This window comes from Vulpes vulpes, chromosome 1 (assembly GCF_048418805.1).
Source record: "Vulpes vulpes isolate BD-2025 chromosome 1, VulVul3, whole genome shotgun sequence".
Classification (NCBI taxonomy): Eukaryota; Metazoa; Chordata; class Mammalia; order Carnivora; family Canidae; genus Vulpes; species Vulpes vulpes.
The window spans coordinates 140,589,395-140,609,196 of record NC_132780.1 but is presented as its reverse complement, the minus strand read 5'-3'; the positions used below and the strand labels follow the sequence as shown (position 1 = coordinate 140,609,196).

Sequence of the window (19,802 nt, the reverse complement as noted above, 5' to 3'; positions counted from 1 at the left end):
AGGATGCACACCCCCAAGGACCTCAGCTCAGAGGCTCTCTCCAAGAGGCGAGGGGGTGGGGCCTGAACACAGCCCTGCCTGGAGCTGCCCTTCTTGGAGGCACCCGCATGCTCCCAGGCTAGGCTTCCCAATCCGAGCACGCAGCAGAACTGCCCCTGCCCCTGCCCCTTGGCATTTTGCAGAGCCACCTAACGTGCGGTGACTGAGTAGAACGCGGCACAGCCCTGGAGCCCTCCAGCATCACCTCCTTGTCTCTCCACAGCCCCTCAAAACTGCTCAGTGACGGTACTGCTGTCATCGGCCGAGAACCCCCTGCTCACAGTGCCTCCACCCTTTCCCGGACACCTCTTGCTCCTGTCCACCCTGCCCCGCATCCAGAGCCCCCGCCTTGGTCCAAGCCATCAGGGCACTCTCCTGCAGGCGCCTGCCGCGTGGCCTTCCTGCTCGTAGTTCTGTGCCCTTTCATCCGTTTTCATACAGCAGCCAGAGGGATCAGTTAAGAGTACCAATGTGATCACCTCACACCCCTGTTTAAAAGCCTTGGGTGGTTTACCGAGCCTTCAGAATCAAACCCTAATCTTTTAGCTTCACCCCAAGGCCCTCTGGGATGGGGCCAGAGACCTCCTTGGCAACCTCCCCTGCTCTGCAACATGTAATCAGCACACGGTCCCCTTGGCCTGGGAGGCCTTTCTCCTGCTTTGTCACTTGACTGCACTGCTCATAATGCAAGACTCAACTCAGAACGTGGAGGGCGCTTCCCCTGGGAAGCTTCGACTGTCCCCCAAGTATGGTTTTGTACCCTTACACCTGTCTACTTTCATCACAGCCTACAACTGTTGGGTGCTTCGTCAGTAGCCCCTGTGGAGCACACAGGGAGTACGTGGGGAGCACTCCAGGCAAAAGCTACGGGCATCCAGGGGTAGGGAGTGGGGTGCAAGCCCAGCCTTACCTGTCTCTGCGGGCCGGTGGGATCCGACTCTCTCCGACGAGGGCGGGGTCCGGAGTGCAGGGGCGAGTGGGAAGGGCTGCCAGGCGTGGGGGGCTGTGACATCTCTGACCGGCCTTCCGCCTGGCTCAGCTGGGGTGGGAGGGGCTGGAAGGGAGTCAGCCGAGGGTCCTCCTCAGCCAGCGTCTGCATGCCTCGGCCCCGGGGCCTGACGGCAGCCTCTGCCCCCGGCCTCCGCCGCTCCTCGCCCTCCTCCGGCAGTGGCCGCAGCTCCTCGGGCTCCTCGTCCGTGGTGCCCGACGTGCTGGGCTCGGCGCCCGGGGGGAAGTCCTTGAGCTCTGTCTCCTTGTCAATGATAACCCACTCCTTGCTGTCAAAGTCCTCCTCCTCAGCCAGCGGCACCGAGCGGAAGGCGTTGCTAAGGGCCTCCTGTTCCACGGAGGCTGACACGTCCATGCGGCCGCTGGCCTGCCGGTCCGGGTGACCCGTGTCCACTGACAGCATCTGGGCCGGCTGTGAGGAGCAGGCCTGGCGGGACGGAGAGCCGGGCAGATCCATTCGTGACCTGCGAAGCCAGCCCAAGTGAGGCTCAGTGCCCGGCCCCTCTGAATCTCCAAGGAGCCCAAGTAGGTGGCCGGGTAAGGCCTGGAACCTACTGACCACAGCATGTCTCCCACCCTGGGCCAGGCCTGCTTACTTCCTGGGTTACCGTCCCTCTCCCCCCACCTCACTCTCCCTAAAGATCCCATTCGTTCATTCATTCATTCATACATTCACTCAACACATGTAAATGAATGTTTACTGCATTCCAGAAATACAAACATGCAGAAAAGAAAACCTGTTCCTGTGCCCCGAAGAATGCTCTCTTCTGGACCACCCTGGAAACTCTTAATCTCCCTAAAGCCAACTTTATGCTCCCAGTCCAGTGCTCACACTCCATCCGAGGCTCCCTCCTGCTGCCATCAGGGCACACACACCCACCTGGCCCTTGAGTTGGTAGTTGGTTTTTCTAGCTTCTTCTACCACCACCCTCCAGGTCTGCCTGGCTGGTTTCACCACCCCCAACAAAGTCCAGTGGCTCCCAGTCCCAAGGAAAGTCCATATTCCTTAGTCTGGCACTGAGGTGGCCAGGCTAAGGCCCAGGTTCACCATGCTCCTAACCAGACCCATCTCAGATTCACTGGCTTTTCCCCAAACTGCCTGTGTGCTCACACTTCTGTGCGGTTATGTATGCCACTGTCTCCACACAGCTGGACTTTCCCCTCTTTGCTGCCTCACTTGGCTCGGCTGTCACCTCCTATGGGGAGCTTCCCCATTCTGCTTGGAGGGCTAGTTTGCCTTCCCAGCACTGTCTGTGTACCCCTCTCAGCCCAGAGCAGAGCACATGTGTTTACATATCTGTCTCCCCAGGAGGCCAAGAGCTCTGTCAGGCAAGGACTGGGCCCCATCTGACTTTTCACTCTGGGGCAGTGACCCTACCTTGGGGCATCTCTTGCTATCACCTGACACTGTACTGTAAACCTCAGATTACTTCCAGAGATTCTCATCTTGAGGTAGGGTAGGTACTTGCCCCAAGGTCAAAGTTTTGCTGGTTGTAGGAAGCTACACAAATACCAGGGTGTCCCCACTGGGAACCATGGAGGTTTAGCTCCCTTAGGGTTGTGCACACGCTCACACTCAGGCTGTGGGCTGGCTTTTATTCTCCCCCAGCCTCAAGCCTGGGAGAGAAAGGGGTACAGCTCAGAGCCACTGTGGGGCTTTTTCAACATCCTCCCATCCTGGTCTGCGGGACCTATCTCCTCCCTCTCCACAAGCTTTTTATTGATTTAATAAGGCTTAAAATACATACATTCCTGAGGGAGGCCACCCAGGGTCTCCCATGTAAATGGCTGATGTGGCTATTTTTCCTCAGAGCGTGATTTGTTTTGACAGACATAAAGGAGAGAGTGTGCCAATGGAAGAGAGGGGCGAGGGTTGAGGGGAGGTTGGAGAAATGGGGGAAATGTAGGCAGCCAGTCTCATCTGCTTCATGCCTTTTCCTGCTCCCAAGAGCCCCAGAGCCCACCCAAACCAAACCCTCTGCCCTGTCTACAAGATCCTGAACCTTCCCTTCCAGAAAAATCTCTCTTCAGCCCATCCATCCCTGAAACAAGGGTTCACTCGGAGTCAAACCAATTTGCTCTTTAGGACTCTGTTCAGGGCATTCCCACCTCTCTTCTTCACTGACATCCCTTCCACACTGCTGTTCCTCAGCTCTGCTTGTTTCCTGAACCCTCTGGGCTACCATGGACACAAACTCGGTCTTCAGTCCCAGGGAGGCCAACCTGCATGAGTGTGAGTGCATGTGTGAGGGCTGTTGGCCACCTGAGCACAGAGCCCATATGGGTGCAGGGACTGCGGTGGCTGCGGGGACTGGCACAAGTTTCTCCTGTCTTGAGCATTGCCACACACCAAAGGGGCACTGTGTCCCATCCCAGAGGCAGGGTGCAGCTGGGAGGAGGATCCAGAGGAGGAGCTGTGAGTGAGGCAGGGCTGAGAAGGCACGCTGAGTGGTTGGGAAAGAGGACCCCCATCCTCCTGAGCTGGGCCTTGGGAAAAGACCCCTTTAGTGGTGCAAAGGAGACAGCAGCCCTACTGAGTGGTGAAGCCCCACCCAGAGCCAAGAGAGAATGGGGACATCTCTCAGAGGCCCTTCCTACCCAAAGTTGTCCCACCCACCGGATCTCAGGTGGGTTCAGACTCTGGTCTCTGACGGCCATGGGCTACCCTCATCTCCCTCCATCCTGTAGGTTCCTTTTGGTTCTAAATTCTCTGTCCCACCAACCAGGGCTCCCTGTGATATTCAGACCCCTGAGCCCTGACCCCCAAAACTTGATTCCCTCCCTCTTGGAGCAGAGCACTCCCTGGGCTCTCCTCCCAGGCCCCTCCCTCAAAGTTGAAGGATCTTAGTCAGCTGCTTTGAGGCATCTGTAATTAGTCTCCAGGGTGAGGTTCTAGAAGCACACCCACCGAGCAACTCGCCCCTCACCTCCTCCCAGGGCCTACCCCTCCTGCAGCCTGCCTCCACCTCACATCCCTCCATGGCACGAGATGCTCCTACTCTGGTTCCTGGCCCGTGGACTGCCCCCCATCCCTCCCCAGGCCCTCCCATGCCTCAGTCACTCACTAACCAAGTCTGACCCCAGGCCCACATGGAGCCGCCTGAACACTCCCAGGGTCCCCGCCTATCTCCCCCTCATGTCTGATCTTTCCCACTGACCGAGACCAGCTGCGTGAAGGCTGAAGGGACCAGGGCGCCCTTGGGTGACTCCTGGCCGCACACCTACCTCCTCTCATGCAGCTCCACCCGCCCATCGGCTGTGGAGAGCCTCTCGGACTCAGGGCTGTTGACCCTCCGGTAGCGAAGAGAACGGACTGGGGTTGTCGGTGAGTCCGGAGGGGCGCGCACCGGGGAGCTAGGGACCCCCACACCTCGGCTCTGCTCCTCTTCCACCACACAAGGGGTCTGCAGGAGAGGGGAGTCCCATGAACCAGGGCCGATAGGGTGGTTTTCCCAGGGTGAAGGAGGTGTAGGGAGGTCGACGCCGGTGATCCTGGCAGGGGGCGAGGCCACGGATGCAGGGTGGCTAGGGAGTGGGCACACATGAGGGGTGGGACGGGGGCCACGGGCCGGGAACCAGGGTGGGAGCAGGGGGAGGCCACCCACGTCCTTCTCTCTGGCTGCAGTTACTTTGCTGATGTTGATTCGGAGTTTGTTCCTGTTGACATCCGTCTCCTCCCAGACTTCAGCCTCGGGACCCCCAGGATGGGGGACCAGGTGGGGGCCTGGACCCAGCCCCTCAGGGGGCCGCCCAGGCAAGATGGGGGGTGCGTTCTCCTGGTCACTCAGGTGCTCGCCCTGCAGCACGTCCTCGGTGTTCTCCCGGAGCAGGTCCCCGGGCACCGGCGTCACGTTGACCACCCTGGAGAGGCCGGGAGGGGCCGTGGGCAAGGCTGGCAGAGGTGCTCTCTCCTACCAGCACAGGCCCTGCAGATCACTGCCACCCCTGGGAGTGGGCACAGGAGGGGCTCGGCCGGGATGGGGGCATCCCCAGGCCCCCTCAGGCCGGCAAAGGACTACAAAGGTGGCTGCCCAGCATGAGCTCAGCACCACTTCACCCTCTCACTCCAGGAGACCCATTACTTTGCAGGCGCTGCCAGATTTCCATGGTAGTTCACTGGCTGACCTCATTTAGGCCAGGAGTGGGTCTAAAGAGAAGAAGCACTTTGGAATTCCTTGAGCGGTCCATGCACCTCGATGTGCTGAGTCTCTTTCCTGGAGCCCCTGCCCATGTCTCCCCCTGGCTCTTCCCCCCCGGGGGTGAGGGGGGGCCTTCCTCACTCTGGCCCCTCCCTGGTGCCTCTGTCTTTGTGCGTGTCACATGGTTCTGGTATCACTGACACCTGTCCATTACAAGTATCCCAGACCCAACTGAGAGCACTCTGAAGGCAGGGGCTGCAAGTTTTTTCTCTGACACCCACAGGCCCTGGTTCCAGGGCTCAAGACATATGTCCACTAAATGAATACCTGTGAGCAACAGAAACAAACTGTGGGGCTCAGTTCATTTCACTCAGGGCTCCCCACTCCCCAGTAAGGTAAAAAATCCAAAGGAGGATGACCACTCTGTCCCCAGATTGAAGATGGAGATGTGGCACCACTGTCTGGGGTTCGAGAACCCCACTGTTGAGCACCAAGAATAGGAAAGACAGCCAGGTGTGTTGTGTCCAGGTAGAAAGAGAAGGAGAGGACTGGCTTTTGAGGTGACAGTACAAGGCAGGGGTCACCTCGCCCCCCTCCAAGCCATCGTCCCTCCCAAGACTCACCCAAACATGGCTGCCGTCTGCCGGGTGTTCTGCTGGGGTGGAGTGGAGGTGCTTGTCGACAGGAGGGCATCGGTGCCTGCCTTCTCCCAGTCAAAAGCCTCATTCTCAGCGATGCCCCGCTCCTTCATGCTGTTCTCAAACACCGACATGATCAACTGCAGGGGTGGGGGTGGCGGGAGGACAGAGAGGTGACCCTGGGGCTAGCCAGGAGGAGGGGGCAGTGGCCGGGACTGCAGGGGGAAGAGAGGGACCTTCCAGGACAGGGATGGGCCAAGAGGGAGCACTGGAAGGAGAAGGGCACATTGATTTTAAATGAAAACATGCACATGATATGCAAATCAGCATGCAAATTACCATCTTGGTTTGAGCCCCCCTGGTGGGACACAAGCCCTATGAGATCTGTCCCCTGCTCCCCATCCCTGGCCTGATCTGCCATTCCCACCATCTCAGGGGGAGCCTTAGCAGCCCGAAAGCTCCAGTAGTTTCCCAGAGCCACCACCTGGGGTCATGCTTCTGCACCAGCTGCTTCCTCTACCTGCACTGCCTTAACCACCAGTCCTCTCCTCTAGGACACCTTCCCTGATTCCCCCACCCACACACTCCCCGATCTGCTGCTCTACATTCCTAGTAGTCAGCACACCCTGTGCTCTCCTGTGCTCGCTTAGCAGCTGTCTGGTCTGGGGAACCCCAGGAGGATAACTGGGGGAGGGGGAGGCAGGACCTTCTGTTGTGCAAGTGAGCCATCTCTGCCAACAGCCAGGGCTCTAGGCTCAGGACGTGGTGGGCACCTGTAGGCCATGAGAGGCCCCCAGCCCACTCCGCTTCTGACTTAGCTCTCTCCAGAATGCAGGGCGAGTTTTTTCTGAGGTGACAGTACAAGGCAGGGGTCCCATTTCACTGGGGGCCCACCGTGTGCCTGTTGCTGTGTTTCCTGTGGCATGGAGATTTGTGCCTGGCACATAGTGGGTTCTGGGCAGAACATTGCTGATGTATCCCCCCTTCTCCTGTCAGGCTCAGTGAGTCCCCTAGGGATGTGATGGTGGCACCTTGGAAAAAGCACTGGGCTTGGGAGTCAGAAGATGTGCCCGAGCCCACCCCTGTTCCCAGCCATGTTATCAGGCTTTAGTTTCCTCATCTATGAATTGGGGACAACGCAGAGTTTCGGTATAAAATACATGAAAGCACTTGGCTTTATTAACTGTTAAGTGTTGGAATAATAACATAAGGGACACACATCATCACCAAAGACTTGTTTTGAAGTTTGAGTGAATGCATGAGAAGCACTGAGAACAGGGTCAGCTGTTGATAAATCTTAGCTATGAATGCCGTTTACAGGAGCACAAAACAGTTTCATGCAGTTTGAGGATCAGGGAGAGATGCACAGGCTAAGCTGGCAGGGGAGTGGGGCCTCGGCAGTATGGGTGCTGCTGGGGATGGTCACCCCCAGAGAGGTGTCCAGGGATACAGAGGCCAGGTGGCAGCTCCCACCTGGTAATCGGGCTTGGTGAAGTAGTCGAGGCTGGCGATGTGGTCCAGGAAGAGGTGGAACTCGGAAGGCATGTGCTTCAGCAGCATCCGATGCTCATACTTCTCCTTGATCATCCCTACCTGCTCCTGGAGGCAAGACGGCACGGGGTGATGGAGCCCCAGTGCCCCCACGCCCCCTCCGCCTCCTCAGACCCAGCTGCACAGGGCTCACCTTGTCCTTGATCTTCCTCCAAGGAAGCTGGCCCACTGCAAACTCCACCAGCATGTAGAAGAGGGACCACAGGTCATCATGGCGGCCCATCTCCTGGGGGTAGGGGGGTGAGGGGAGTCATCCACAGCTCTCAGGCCCTTCCCTGGGACTGAGGAGGGGGCGCCTAACACCCAAATCCCCCTGGGCAGACCTGAGTCTCCCTGAAACCATGGCTCTATCCCTGACCCTCCAAGACAAGTAGAATCCCAGTGTTAAAACTTCTGTCTGTGCCTCGTCAGCCCACACAGACTAATGGTACGAACAGAGAGGACGGAATCCCAAAAAACAAGGAAGAAGGGGAAGTCATGGGGAGATGGCAGCAGAGCCTTCCTCAGCCCTGGTCTCTGGTGGGGCAGCTTCCAGCTCCTGCCCCATACTTCTCTCCCCACCCCAACAGCTGCCCGCCCTACCCTCTTCCTCTGCTGTACACTCTGCCCCCGACCTGGGCCCCAATGCCCCTGCATCCTCAGGCCCAGCTCTGCCACTCACCCGGTTCTTGTGGGCATTGACTGAGGCATAACGAACAGTCCCTCGAAACCCGGCCACATTCCGGGGCTGTGAAAAGAGAACACAGCAGGACCCTCACCCACTGCCCCTGACTTGGGCCACATCTCAACCCTGCTTACTGAGCCTAACTCCACCTACTTTAACCCTGACTGCCTCCAATCCAGCCCCCACGTTGGCCCGATCAGCAGCAGGCCTGCCACACCAAGCCCAGCTGTACACCTGCCTCCTGCCCCTGCTCACGGTCCCTTATCCATTCCCAACTGGGGTAGGCAGCCAGGTCACACGGTGTGGATATGACATCCACCAAGAGCTCAGGGAGCCAGGGGACAGGCCAAGTATAGACTGAGCTGGGTGCTGCTCATACTGAACCCAAGCGGGGCCTGTCTAGGCAGCTGCAAGGAGAAGTTGGAGGAGGGTTTCCAGGTCAGGGAATCAAGCAAGGAGGCCAGAGGTTCCCGTGAGCGGCGGTACTCACAGGCCGAACGTCCCCTGTGGTGTTGGTATACTGCCGGGCCAGCCCGAAGTCCAACATGTAGCACTTTCTGTAGGTAGAAGGCAGCCTGCCCATGGCAAAGTTTGACTGGGGAAGATAGGAGCTGTGACCGTGGGGTTCCAGACCCAAATGGCCCACCTCATGGGGCCCCCAGACATGTGTTTAGGAGTAAACACCATCATGTACTATTGAAGGTCATGGCATTGCATCCAAGAAGCAGGTGGGATCGCCCTCTATCACAGTGAGATGAGGACTTGAGAGATTTTAGAGATGAGGAGGCCGAGGGTCAAAGGGCTTCCAGGGGTTCTCCAAGATCACACAGCAAGTGATGACCCAGCTGGGGGTTGAACTGAGGTGTGTGTGTCCAGCCCTCAATCCTTGAGGCTCCTCAGCAGGGTAGTGTGGCTTAGTGTCACTGTCTTGCTCTAAAGCAGCAGAAGACCTGCGTTGTTCTTGCCATGTGACCTTGGGCCATTCAACCAATCTTTCTGGACCTCAGTTTTCACCCCTTACTTAAATTGGAGGTTTTTACAACACCAAGATCCAAGATGCCACAGAATCGGCTACTTGGAATTTCTTACTAAGCCCAGCCCTTTGGTCCCTTTCACTCAATTCTCTAACCCCTGCACCTTTCAAAGTTCAAGGACTAATCAGGGAAGGGTTAAGAGAGAAGAGAGGAACAGAGGGCCAGGCAGGGTCGTGTGCTCTTGGCAGGCCAGGAGAGGAGGAGAAGGGGCTCTGGGCAGAGAGCAGGAGGAAGGGACAGGTATTAGAAGAGACTATTCCTGCCCCAACCACTGCTCTGGAGGAGAAACCATGGGACCTGGGGCGGGGGGGTCAGGTAGCGCCACCCTCACCGGTTTGATGTCCCGGTGCAGGAAGCCCACGGAGTGGATGGCCTCAATGGACTCCAAGATCTGCTTGCCCAGCCGCAGCGTGGTACTCAGGGTGAAGGTGCCTCGCGGCTGGCTGCGGCGCAGGTCGGCCAGGTTCCGGCCCTGGGGGTGGTGGCGGGGCCAGGCTAGACTCAGCTGTCCTGCCCCCTCCACCCTGCACCACCGTGACACTGGGCCCGGCCTCATCCCCAAAGCTTTGTGCCCGCTCCCCACCCCAGTGGTGAGGACCCCAGCTTTTGGGGGAGAGTGGAGGGAGGATCCCACGGGGACTCACCTGGAGCTGCATCACTACGTAATTAAACTTCTCATTCCGGCCACAGCCAATGAACCTGCACACGTGGCTTTTCCCTGTGGGGCACAGACAGGGGGTCTCCCAACTCCCACTCCTTCTCCCTCACTTCCAATCTTAAGGCATCTCCAGTGCACTCCTGATTCCTGGTTGCATGACGACTTCTCCCACCACGTCTCTTTGGCCCTCTCCCCATCACTGCCCTTAGACTCTGGCCCCATTTCACCATCCCCATCTGTTCTCCCACAGCCCCTGACTCCAACCGTCACCTCTCCCCTCGCATCCTCCTGCCCTTGGCCCGCACCTTGCAGCTTTTTGAGCACAGCCACCTCCATCTTGAGGACCTGCTTGGGCTGCTGGGCTGACTCCACCTTGAGGGCCACGTTCTCCCTGGTCAGCAGGTCCATGGCCTCATAGATCTCACCAAAGCCTCCGCCCCCGATCTTTTTCAGCTACAAGATGGAAGAGGGGGATAGGAAACACAGGGGTCAGACTCAGCAGCTCCTCATCCCATCCATTGCTGGGTCATACCCTTCCCGGGTGGGGGGTTAGGGCTAGCCTTGAAGGGGAGGACTCCGTGTCTCCCTTCCTTGCCCCAACCACCAGTGCTCCTACTTCCTCTCCTAGTGCCAAGCCCTAGTGGGTTTCACGCGCACGCACACACATGTACACACACATGGTTAGATGTCAGAGTGCAAGGTGGGAGAGGGTATGAGACCTCTGACTCCATACAGACATGGAGACGAGCCCGTGTAGGATCTGAAGAGACCATGGGCCATATTGAAACTTTTCTTCCCTGAAAGGATAAGAAATACCACACTGCCCCCCATCCTCCCTCCCACAACTACATTGAACAACCACCATCCATAAGGAAAACTAATTTCTAGAACCTTTCAGCTTCAGAGTGGATCCTCCAGAGAAGCTGGCCCTTCCTCGGGTTGGCAGTATCCTGACAGGTGTCAAATGGAGAGAGTACTGGGGGAGGGGTGCATATTTGGGGAGGAGACTCAGCAAAGGGTATTCACTGCCTAGGCCTGTTGCTAAAGCTCACAGCACTCCCTAGAGCCCTGGTCAGATGCCCCAAACCAGGATGAGCCTCCCCTGGGGGCAGGGGCCACTGAGAGACCATGGTGGAAATGGCAGTTTGGACAGTCCATCTATCCCCCCAGGGGGCAAGGCAGTACAGACCTGACCCTCTAGGCCCTCCTCCTCCAGCATCCCAGGAGAGGCAGTGAGAAAAGGCAGAGGGGAGAGTTGTGTCGGAGGAAGAGTTGGCAAGGGCAGATAGTCAAAGCTGAGTTACGGGGAGGGATTAAAATAATTTCAAGTTAGGGCAGCCCTGGTGGCGCAGTGGTTTACCACCGTCTGAAGCCCAGGGCATGATCCTAGAGACCCTGGATCAAGTCCCACGTCAGGCTGTCTATATGATGCCTGCTTCTCCCTCTGCCTGTGTCTCTGCCTTTCTCTCTGTCTCTATGAATAAATAAATAAAATCTTTAAAAAAATAATAATAATTTCAAGTTAGAGGCACCAGGGTTCCTGGAGAGACTGCGTGCTACTGGCAATAACGAGGGACAAGGAGAAGGTGCTGGGTTCTAAGTTGGGATTCATTTGGTTAAAAAAAGATGTACAGGGCAGCCTGGGTGGCTCAGCAGTTTAGCACCGCTGTCAGCCCAGGGCCTGATCCTAGAGACCCAGGATAGAGTCCCATGTCAGGCTCCCTGCATGGAGCCTGCTTCTCTCTCTGCCTGTGTCTCTGCCTCTCTCTGTGTGTCTTTCATGAATAAATAAATGAAATCTTAAAAAAAAAAAAAAAAAAAAGATGTATAACTCACCTCATGGGTGGCCTGTCCTCTCTGAACATCTTCCAGAATGCTCACTCGCTTCCTGTTGGCTTGTTAACTCACCAGCATAGCTGGGCTTGCTAGTGATTGGGCAGAGGCCGCTCTCATCAGCCAGCCTGTAAACTGACTCTGAGCCTCCTGTGTCTCCAAGCCCTCCCCTTAGCATTTATCCAGTGCTCTGATCCCATTAAATCTTTAATGGTGCCTGAAGCAGGGGGTGAGGGTGGAAGGGGGGCAGGGCAGAGCCCAGGACTGGGAGTTCCCAGCAGGTTACAGTTGAAACCACTCCAGGAAGAGACAGGAGGATGAAGGGAGGATTTAGAAAAGAAGTGGAAGTCTGGCTGCATCTGGAAGGCTCTGGTGCCCAGGAAGGAGACAGGGAAAGGAGGAAGAACAGTCTGAAACCAGAGTCTCTCTCTCCTTGAGACAAAAGTCATACTCCTAGAAGAATCTCAGAGTCAGGAGGGGATAGATGCAGACTCAAGGAAGGCAGTGGCATATCTCCCTCTGGAGAACTTTAAACTCAGGGGAGGTTCTAGTATCTTCTAGAATCCTTTATGGCTTGTTATAGGTGAGAATGGAAGGAAAGGGGGAGGAGGAGGGACCAACAATCACATCTTGGGTTCTGTGATCTAGACTCAAAGACATCATCTCAGCTCCTCCCCTAAGGTTCTTGACAACACAAGGGCAGAAGGTCATAAGAGTCACCATTTTACACAGAAGGAAAACTAAGGCACAGAGAGTTCCATACTCTGCCCCAGGTCACACCACTAGTAAGCGGGAAAGTCAGGTTTCACTTAAACCCGGGCAATCCCATGCAGAACTCACACTCTTAACTGTGATATCACAAGAAATGGTGATAGCACAGGGCTTAAAAGTCTGGAGTTTGGGGCACGTGGGTGGCTCAGCGGTTGAGCATCTGCCTTTGGCTCAGGTCATTATCTCAGGATCCTGGGACCAGTCCCACATCCGGCTCCCCGCAGGGAGCCTGCTTCTCCCACTGCCTAGGTCTCTGCTTCTCTCTGTCTCTTATGAATAAATAAATAAAATCTTTAAAAAAAAGGGACACCTGGGTGGCTCAGCAGTTTAGCGCCTGCCTTTGGCCCAGGGTGTGTTCCTGGGGACTCGGGATCCAGTCCCACGTCCATGGAGCTTGCTTTTCCCTCTGCCTGTGTCTCTGCCTCTCTTTCTGTGTCTCTCATGAATAAATAAATAAAATCTTAAAAAAAAAAAAAAAGTGTGAGTGCTTGAGAGTCAAGCTTAGATCTGCCAGCCTCCAAAATCCTCACCAGAGGTGTAAGGAGTGCTCCTGGCAGCCAAGACGTTTCCCATACTTGCTCCCCAATTTCCGAGGGTGGCCAATGGTATTTCTCTACCATCTTTACTTCCAGACAGAGGCTGTTTCTCCTCCCTTTGACCCTATTCCTCCCCTCCTATTTTTTTCACGACCTCCTCCCCTGTCAAAGGAACTACCTAAACTGGAGGGCTAATCTGACACAATAGGACCAGCATTCACTTAGGAAAAGGGAAACCTGGTTTCCTGGCTCAGCTCTGGGTCACCTGGAGTTAGTTTCTTTTTTCCTTTTTTTTTTTTTTTTTTTTAAGATTTAGTTATTTATACATGAGAGACACACACACACAGAGAGAGAGAGAGAGAGAGAGAGGCAGAAACACAGGCAGGGGAAGAAGCAGGCTCTCCGCAGGGAGCCCAATGCTGGACTCAACTCTATCTGGACCCCAGGATCACGCCCTGAGCCAAAGGCAGATGCTCAACCGCTGAGCCACCCAGGCATCCCTGGAGTTAGTTTCTTAAAGTCTTTGCCTCCACATTTCCTCCTCTGTAAAATGAAAAAGTTGTTCTAGAACTAGTCACAGAGACTCCTTCATCTCCATCTTGGGAAGCAGTATGGCTTAGGGACCACTGACCCAGCAGTCGTGAGAACTTGGCAGGCTAGCTAGTCTCTGTACCTGTTTCCACACCTGTGAAAAGGGGGTAATAACATCTACTCCATTGTTTGGGGAGGTAACACACACAAGACATTTTGCACAGTCTGGCCACAGCAAGTGCTCCAAACAAATGCTGTTTTTCTTAGTAGTATCATTTGCTCTTCTGACCCTGAGAAGCACCCCTCAAGAAAAGTAAAACACTCATATTTGTAAATACTCCACCTGGTACCACTGCCCCTCCCTTCCTCCCCAGCCAGCTCATTTTCTCTTTGGGCAATTTGTTCTGGTTTCCGAGCTCTGCCTCAAGTCTCTGTCCCACCCCTCACGGGGAGATGGCTGAGGGGGGGCATCCAGTAGCCCCCTCTCTCAACCTCTCCAGGAGCCAGGGACAGAGATCAGCCTAGTGAAGACTGCACAATCGCCCCTTCCCCCATGACCCCCTGCCATTTCTCTCCCCACTCATCTTCCACCTGCTCCCTCAAAAAACAGCGAAAAGTTCTGACTCAAACTCAGTATGATGTAAGCACCATCTTTTTCTCACCTCTTCAGTGCAAAAGACCTTCTGCCTCCAATCTGTCAGAAACCAAGCTCTCATGACAGGAGACCCAGAGGGTTCTTGGAGGAACACTCCTCATTTTGCCAGACTCTTATTCCCTTGATTATGGTCCTGGTTCCTCCTCCCCCAATTTCTGGCCTGTTGCTCTCCCTCTCAGGAGTCCCTCTGGGATTTAGATGGCCCCTTCCCTCAGCTCTCTGAGGTACCACCACCTCCCCCAATCCCAGAGACATCTCAGACAACGCTTTGGCCCCATCCCTGGTCCTCTCAAATTGGCAGAAAGGGTGGTTGTTGCCATGGAGACCAGATAGCACCCAGCCCCACTCTCAACACTGCAGCCCAGGTGAGCTGAGCTTCCCCCCTCAACTCCCACACACCCCCACACAGACGCTCAGTGTAGACCTGTGCTGCTCTTCCTCCTTCCCTCCAGGCTCCCCACTCCGAGGTGCAGACCCACAGGCTCACACACCATCACCCTGCAATCAGCCCTACACCATCCTGCCCACACAATGATAAGAGGCCACCCAGAGCGCTAGCGACGGAAGAAAGGTGGGGAGGGGGGTTAGGGGAGGGAGACAAGGATTGATTTACAATAGGACCAGCTCCCCAGACACTGCCTTTTCCCCCAACCCCTCATAGGTCCTCCTCCCATCCAGGCCCAAACCCCGATGAGGCTCAGACTACAACTCCCAGCAGGCCGAACAGCCTGAAGTCCTGGGCTGGAGGAGCAAGGCACGCTGGGACATGGAGTCTCGGCGTGTTGCACCTGCCGCAGGAACCAGTGAGGGGAGGAGGGTGGAGGGAGAAGATGGAGTGCGGCTGCGGTGGGAGCAGCCCGCAGGGCCTCTTTCCCCGAAGCCAGGCCTTTCTGTCCTCTGCGGAAGCGGAGGGACACATGCACACTCACTGCCCTTCTCCAAGGTCCAGAGGGGAAAGAGCCCCCTCCCCCACGCCGCCCGCCTCCCCCACGGAGCTCTGCAGCTCCTGCTCCGACGTCCAACCAGGAGTTGTTTCAGGCTGGGCCCGAGCAACGTGACCCAGCAGGGAAAGGGATGAGAGGGGGCGCTGGGAGAAGGCGATTGTCCACAAGTGTACGCCAAAATAGTGACCGCCAGCAGTATGCAGATGAGCTCAGGGGCACCTCCCGCTTCGGGTAGAGGAGTTGGGGCAGCTGTTTGAACAGGTCTCCAGTCCTCTCCCCGCCCCAACCCCTCCCTTGGCCCCGCCGGGTCACTCACCACCTTCCAGCGATCCTTGACCACGTAGTTGGCCGGCAGTATGTCGGCCTGCTCCCCTCCCCCACTCATGTTGGTTTCGTCCTTAAGAGCGGCCGCTAGGCACTGCATCCGCCAGCCGGAGGGAGGGGTGTCCGCAGGGCCTGCCCTGGGGGGGCCATCTACCTGGGGGAGTGGGGAGGGGCCATGAGTGGGGCAGGCGACGGACCCTGGACCCTCCCGCCCGTAGGGAGGAGGGGAGCGCCATTCTCCAGGCAGGCCTCCTTCCCTGGGCCCACTGGGCAGATGCTCCAGGGGTTACTGGGGGAAGCCTGTGTAAATACCCAGGTGGAGGTCAGGGGAGAAGACAGAAATACTATCCATGGGAAGGGAGATACAAACTACAAACCGGGGATGTGAAAACCAGCAACAGGACGCACATGTTGAAAAAAGGAGAGGAAAATGCTGTGTGAACAGGCTATGGGGACAGGGAGAGATATGCTAACTAAGGTGGAAAAAACTTGCTAATCGCCCCTCCCCTCTGTCCCACGCCTAGGGGTGCGGTGGGGGGAGGGAACATACTAATCTAGGACCCATGTTTGTGTAGGGGACTCCTGGGCCAAGAAGGACCCGTCTGAGTGACTTGATCCAAGGCCCCCGGCACCCACACATTCCCATGCAGAGGTGCCACCAAATGCCCATGGAGCTGTGCATCTGAGGCTTACCTGCTGACCAAGGCGCAACCCATGGGAGACCCACACCAGAGTGATGGAGACCCACTGATCAATCATAGGAGATGGGATACTCAAGAAAACAAGATACACAGCAGTCCCTTGGGGATGGTGCTAAGTGAGGAGGATGCAGGTGTGTGAGGCACACACCGTTCTCAGGGGTGAGTCCAACCCGCTGACAGCCGTGGTGTTCAGAAGCCAGGATGTGAGCCATGGGGTGAACGTAAAGCGATGGACCCAGCACAAAGATTTTAGAGGGACTGCAGCCCCGCGGCCACTCCAAGGGAGAGAGACAGGCTGAACTAGAGGGGAGGAGGACTTGGAGACAACAGGGAAGGGGTAGGTCTCACAGGAGGCAAGAAGAATGATGGGGAGCAGCAGGTTGGGGTGGGCGTGTGCTGAGAGAGCTCTGACCACACCTTTCTCTCGGCTCAGGAGCAGCAAGAAGGAAGGCGGCTGGCTCTGGTTCACTGGCACAGGTAGGAATTGAATGTCAAGGAGAGGGTCCTGACTGAGAGGGTTGGGAAGGCCAGCTGATGTCATCCAGGGAAATTTAAGCATGTGCACATGTATGTGCCTGAGTGTGTATCTGCGCATAGGTCCTTCTGTGAGCATGTATATGTCTTTGTGTGTTTTTCTGTGTCTGTGTGTCTTTGTGTCCATGCCTGTCCATCCGTCTGCTTGTGTTTATACTCGTTTTTTGCGTCTGTCTGTGATGTGCACGTGCATAGGCAGGGGGCCACTTTGTGAGATTGCTGTGACCCTGTACAGGATGGGAACCAAGATCTTCTCTTCTCTTCCTTCCCCCCACACTTCATACAAGCACAATCTCTGCCCTCACCATGACCCTGGAGAGTCTCAACTGGAAGGCAGTTACTCAGGCTGGGCTGGGGGACCAGGTTGGGTGGAGGGGAGACGGGGCGGAGGAAAGTGACTAAGACATCTGTGGATGGGGCGGAAACTCCACAAGCCTGTCTTTCCTTGGGATGGGGATAGCTCCCCAAGGCTCCCGTGTTTAGCTGTCCTGATACAGGAAGCAGTGTGGGATAGTAAAGGCATAGAGACAGCCTTCAACAGGTCATGGTATGCCGTGAGGGACATGTGGAGAAGAGGTCTTCATGCAGAGGGACACTGTCACTCTTCTCCTGTCTTTCTTCAAGTGACTCAGCTGACTCTTTCCTCCAATCCACCCAACTTCAGAGCATTAGAGCTGTGGGGATGTCAAATAGGCCTCTGCCCACCTTCTGCCAATCTGGCATATGGGCCATCAGGAATTCAGAGGGCAAAATAAAGGGAGAGGTAGACGGTGGGGGGTTCTGGAATAAAGGTGGAAACAAGAGGGAAGAAGCAATTGAGCTAGTAGGGAGGGAGCCTTGAGCAGTTGAACTTGTGACCTCTGATGGGCCTTCCAGCCCTGTGATGGTGGATTCTATACCTTAATGAGAAGACTTTGGGTGCTCCAACCAGTTTAGAGGTGGGCAAGGCTAGAAGGAACAAGCGAGGTGAGAAAAGGAAAAGTGGTAGCAAGAGGATAAGTAGGGGTTCCCTGCCTCTTCCTGTCCACCGTCCTCACTCTCTGTCTCTCAGGACTGCACTCAGCTTAGTCTGGTTGGATGACAGGCCACGAGGAACTCGGCTGCCCCATTACTACCCCCTCAGGACCCTTTGGGTATGTGGAGGCATGGGTATGTCATGCGAAGGGGCTTGTGGATTTATGATTATCTGTCAGACAGGGTGGGCCAATTGTGTGTGTTGGGGGTTGGGGAGACAGAGAGGGAGAGACAGCAAGAGAGGGAGGGAGGGAACTCATGGTGTGTGGGTTGATGTGTTGATGTGTAACTCTGCAAGGTGTGAACCAGGTGTCCGTGGGAACCTGGGAGCGCAGGTAAGGAGAGGGAAAGGAGCCCAGTGAGGGTAGTGGGAACAGGTGAGAGGAGGTATGGAAGGAGGCAGAGGGGAAGGGATGGGGTGGGGGGTGACAGGAGCAGAGGAGGGGGTTGGGTGAGACAGAAGCAGGGGATGAGCCATCGGGATGACAGGTGAGGAAGCGGTCCTTCCCCGGGAGGGGCTTGTGGGCGCTGCTGAAGAGGTGAGGAAGTAGGTGAGGGAGCTGGCCAGAGGGAGGAAGGGCCTGAGGGTAAGGGAGCGAGGTTAGGGAGGCAGCCGGGAGCCGGGAAGGGCTTGTCAGGGTGACAGCAGGGTGAGGCCGTGGGGACGGGGGCAGAGGGGGGAAGCGAGGGGCAGAGGCCGTGGGGGGCCGGCCGGTGAGGGCGGGTGTGTGAGCTGGGGGGCGTGGGGGGCAGGGAGCCAGTCCAGGCCTCGGGATGCGGCCCAGGCTGTGTAGGCCGGCGGCGGGCGCCCCGGCTCGGCGGACACGGCCCAGGGAGGGGGAGCTGGGGAAGGCTGCGCTGGGCGGCGAGCCGGGCCGAGGCCCGCGGAGCCCGCAGGGGAGCCCCCGCCCCGACCCCGCCGGCCCGCCGCCGGCCCCGCCCCGCCTCACCTGCTCTGTGCCCGCTGCGGCTGCGGCTGCGGCGGCGGAGGCAGCGGCTCGGGGCGGCGCATCCCCCGGGGCCGGGGCGGGGCGGGGGCGGGGGCGGCTCAGTGCGGCGCGGGGCGGCCCGCTCCCTCCGGCGGCGGCGGCGGCGGCGGCGGCGGCCTCCTGCCCGGGATCATCCCCGCCCGGCCCGGCCCGGCCCCGATCCTCCTCGGGCGACGGCGGAGGCAGCGGCGGAGCGGGGAGCTGCCCACAATGCACTGCGCCGCCAGCATCAGCACCAGCCCTGACATCACCGCCCCACCGCCCGGCTCTTACATCACCGCCCTTTCTCTGACATCACATTCCACTCTGCTCCCCTCTCCACGCCTGCAGCCTTAGGGCTCTCCTTCGGATGGTCCCGCTCCGGCTCTTCGGTTCCCCTCACTGGTTTCACTTGACCCCCACCCCCACCCTGGCAGGGCCCCATCACTCCTTACCTGTCCCCACAAACTCCTCTGTTTAGATCATCCTTTATCTTCTCCCCTCTCAGCAGGTCCCTGTCAGCCTCAAATGACTGCCTCACTGCACCTCCCATGTGTTCATACTACTTTCCTCTAAACTCCCTTCCCCTCACCTATACCCATCCTCCCATAGTCCCTGCCTCTCATTTCTTCTCACACATTCCTCGCCTAGAACTCACCTCCCCACACGTATGCCTTACCTCCTGGCTCAACCTGTCCCTCTCTGTCTTTGGCCCTTTTTCCCATCTGTTGGCAAATTCTCTCATTGTTTCTTACTGCTTACAAATAAGATGCACTTTTTTTTTAGATTTTATTTATTTATTCATGAGAGACACACAGAGAGAGGCAGAGACACAGGCAGAAGGAGAAGCAGATTCTCGCAGGGAGCCCAATATGGGATTCAATCCCTGGACCAGGGATCACGCCCTAAGCCAAAGGCTGACACTCAACCACTGAACCACCCAGGCATCCCTCTTTTTTTTTTTTTTTTTTTTTTAGATTTTATTTATTTGTGAGAGAGAGCAGAGAGCTCTCTGGGAGGGGATGGGAGAGAGGGGCAGAAGGAGAGGGGGAAGCAGACTCCTGTGGAGCAGGGAGCTGGGTGCAGGGCTCAATCCCAGGACCCCAAGACCATGAGCTGAGCCTAAGGCAGACGCTTAACTGACTGAGCCACCCAGGTGCCCCAAGATGCACACTCTTTATTGTGACATTGAAGATTCTCCCTAACATGGTAATAACGCCGTATAGAGGCTATTACCACCTTTCTGACAAATTTGATTAT

General features: G+C 56.8%; 1 protein-coding gene across 2 annotated transcripts in view; it reads right to left on the bottom strand.

The window, feature by feature from the left end:
• The window catches only part of TTBK1 (tau tubulin kinase 1), a 40,254-nt gene extending 21,487 nt beyond the window's left edge, over positions 1-18,767 (bottom strand). The window contains exons 1-13 of one of the 2 annotated variants that reach the window (XM_072732413.1): positions 18,525-18,767; positions 15,318-15,479; positions 10,037-10,184; positions 9,718-9,791; positions 9,405-9,545; positions 8,530-8,634; positions 8,037-8,102; positions 7,509-7,601; positions 7,298-7,423; positions 5,810-5,964; positions 4,677-4,908; positions 4,273-4,451; positions 950-1,511 (exon numbers count right to left, since the gene is read on the bottom strand). In XM_072732413.1, the coding sequence (XP_072588514.1) occupies positions 950-1,511; positions 4,273-4,451; positions 4,677-4,908; positions 5,810-5,964; positions 7,298-7,423; positions 7,509-7,601; positions 8,037-8,102; positions 8,530-8,634; positions 9,405-9,545; positions 9,718-9,791; positions 10,037-10,184; positions 15,318-15,425 (1,989 nt within the window). In that variant the 5' untranslated portion in view covers positions 15,426-15,479; positions 18,525-18,767. The remainder of the gene's footprint in view (positions 1-949; positions 1,512-4,272; positions 4,452-4,676; positions 4,909-5,809; positions 5,965-7,297; positions 7,424-7,508; positions 7,602-8,036; positions 8,103-8,529; positions 8,635-9,404; positions 9,546-9,717; positions 9,792-10,036; positions 10,185-15,317; positions 15,480-18,524) is intronic. The other variant, XM_072732422.1, reaches the window with a different exon arrangement.
• Positions 18,768-19,802: the final 1,035 nt, after the last annotated feature.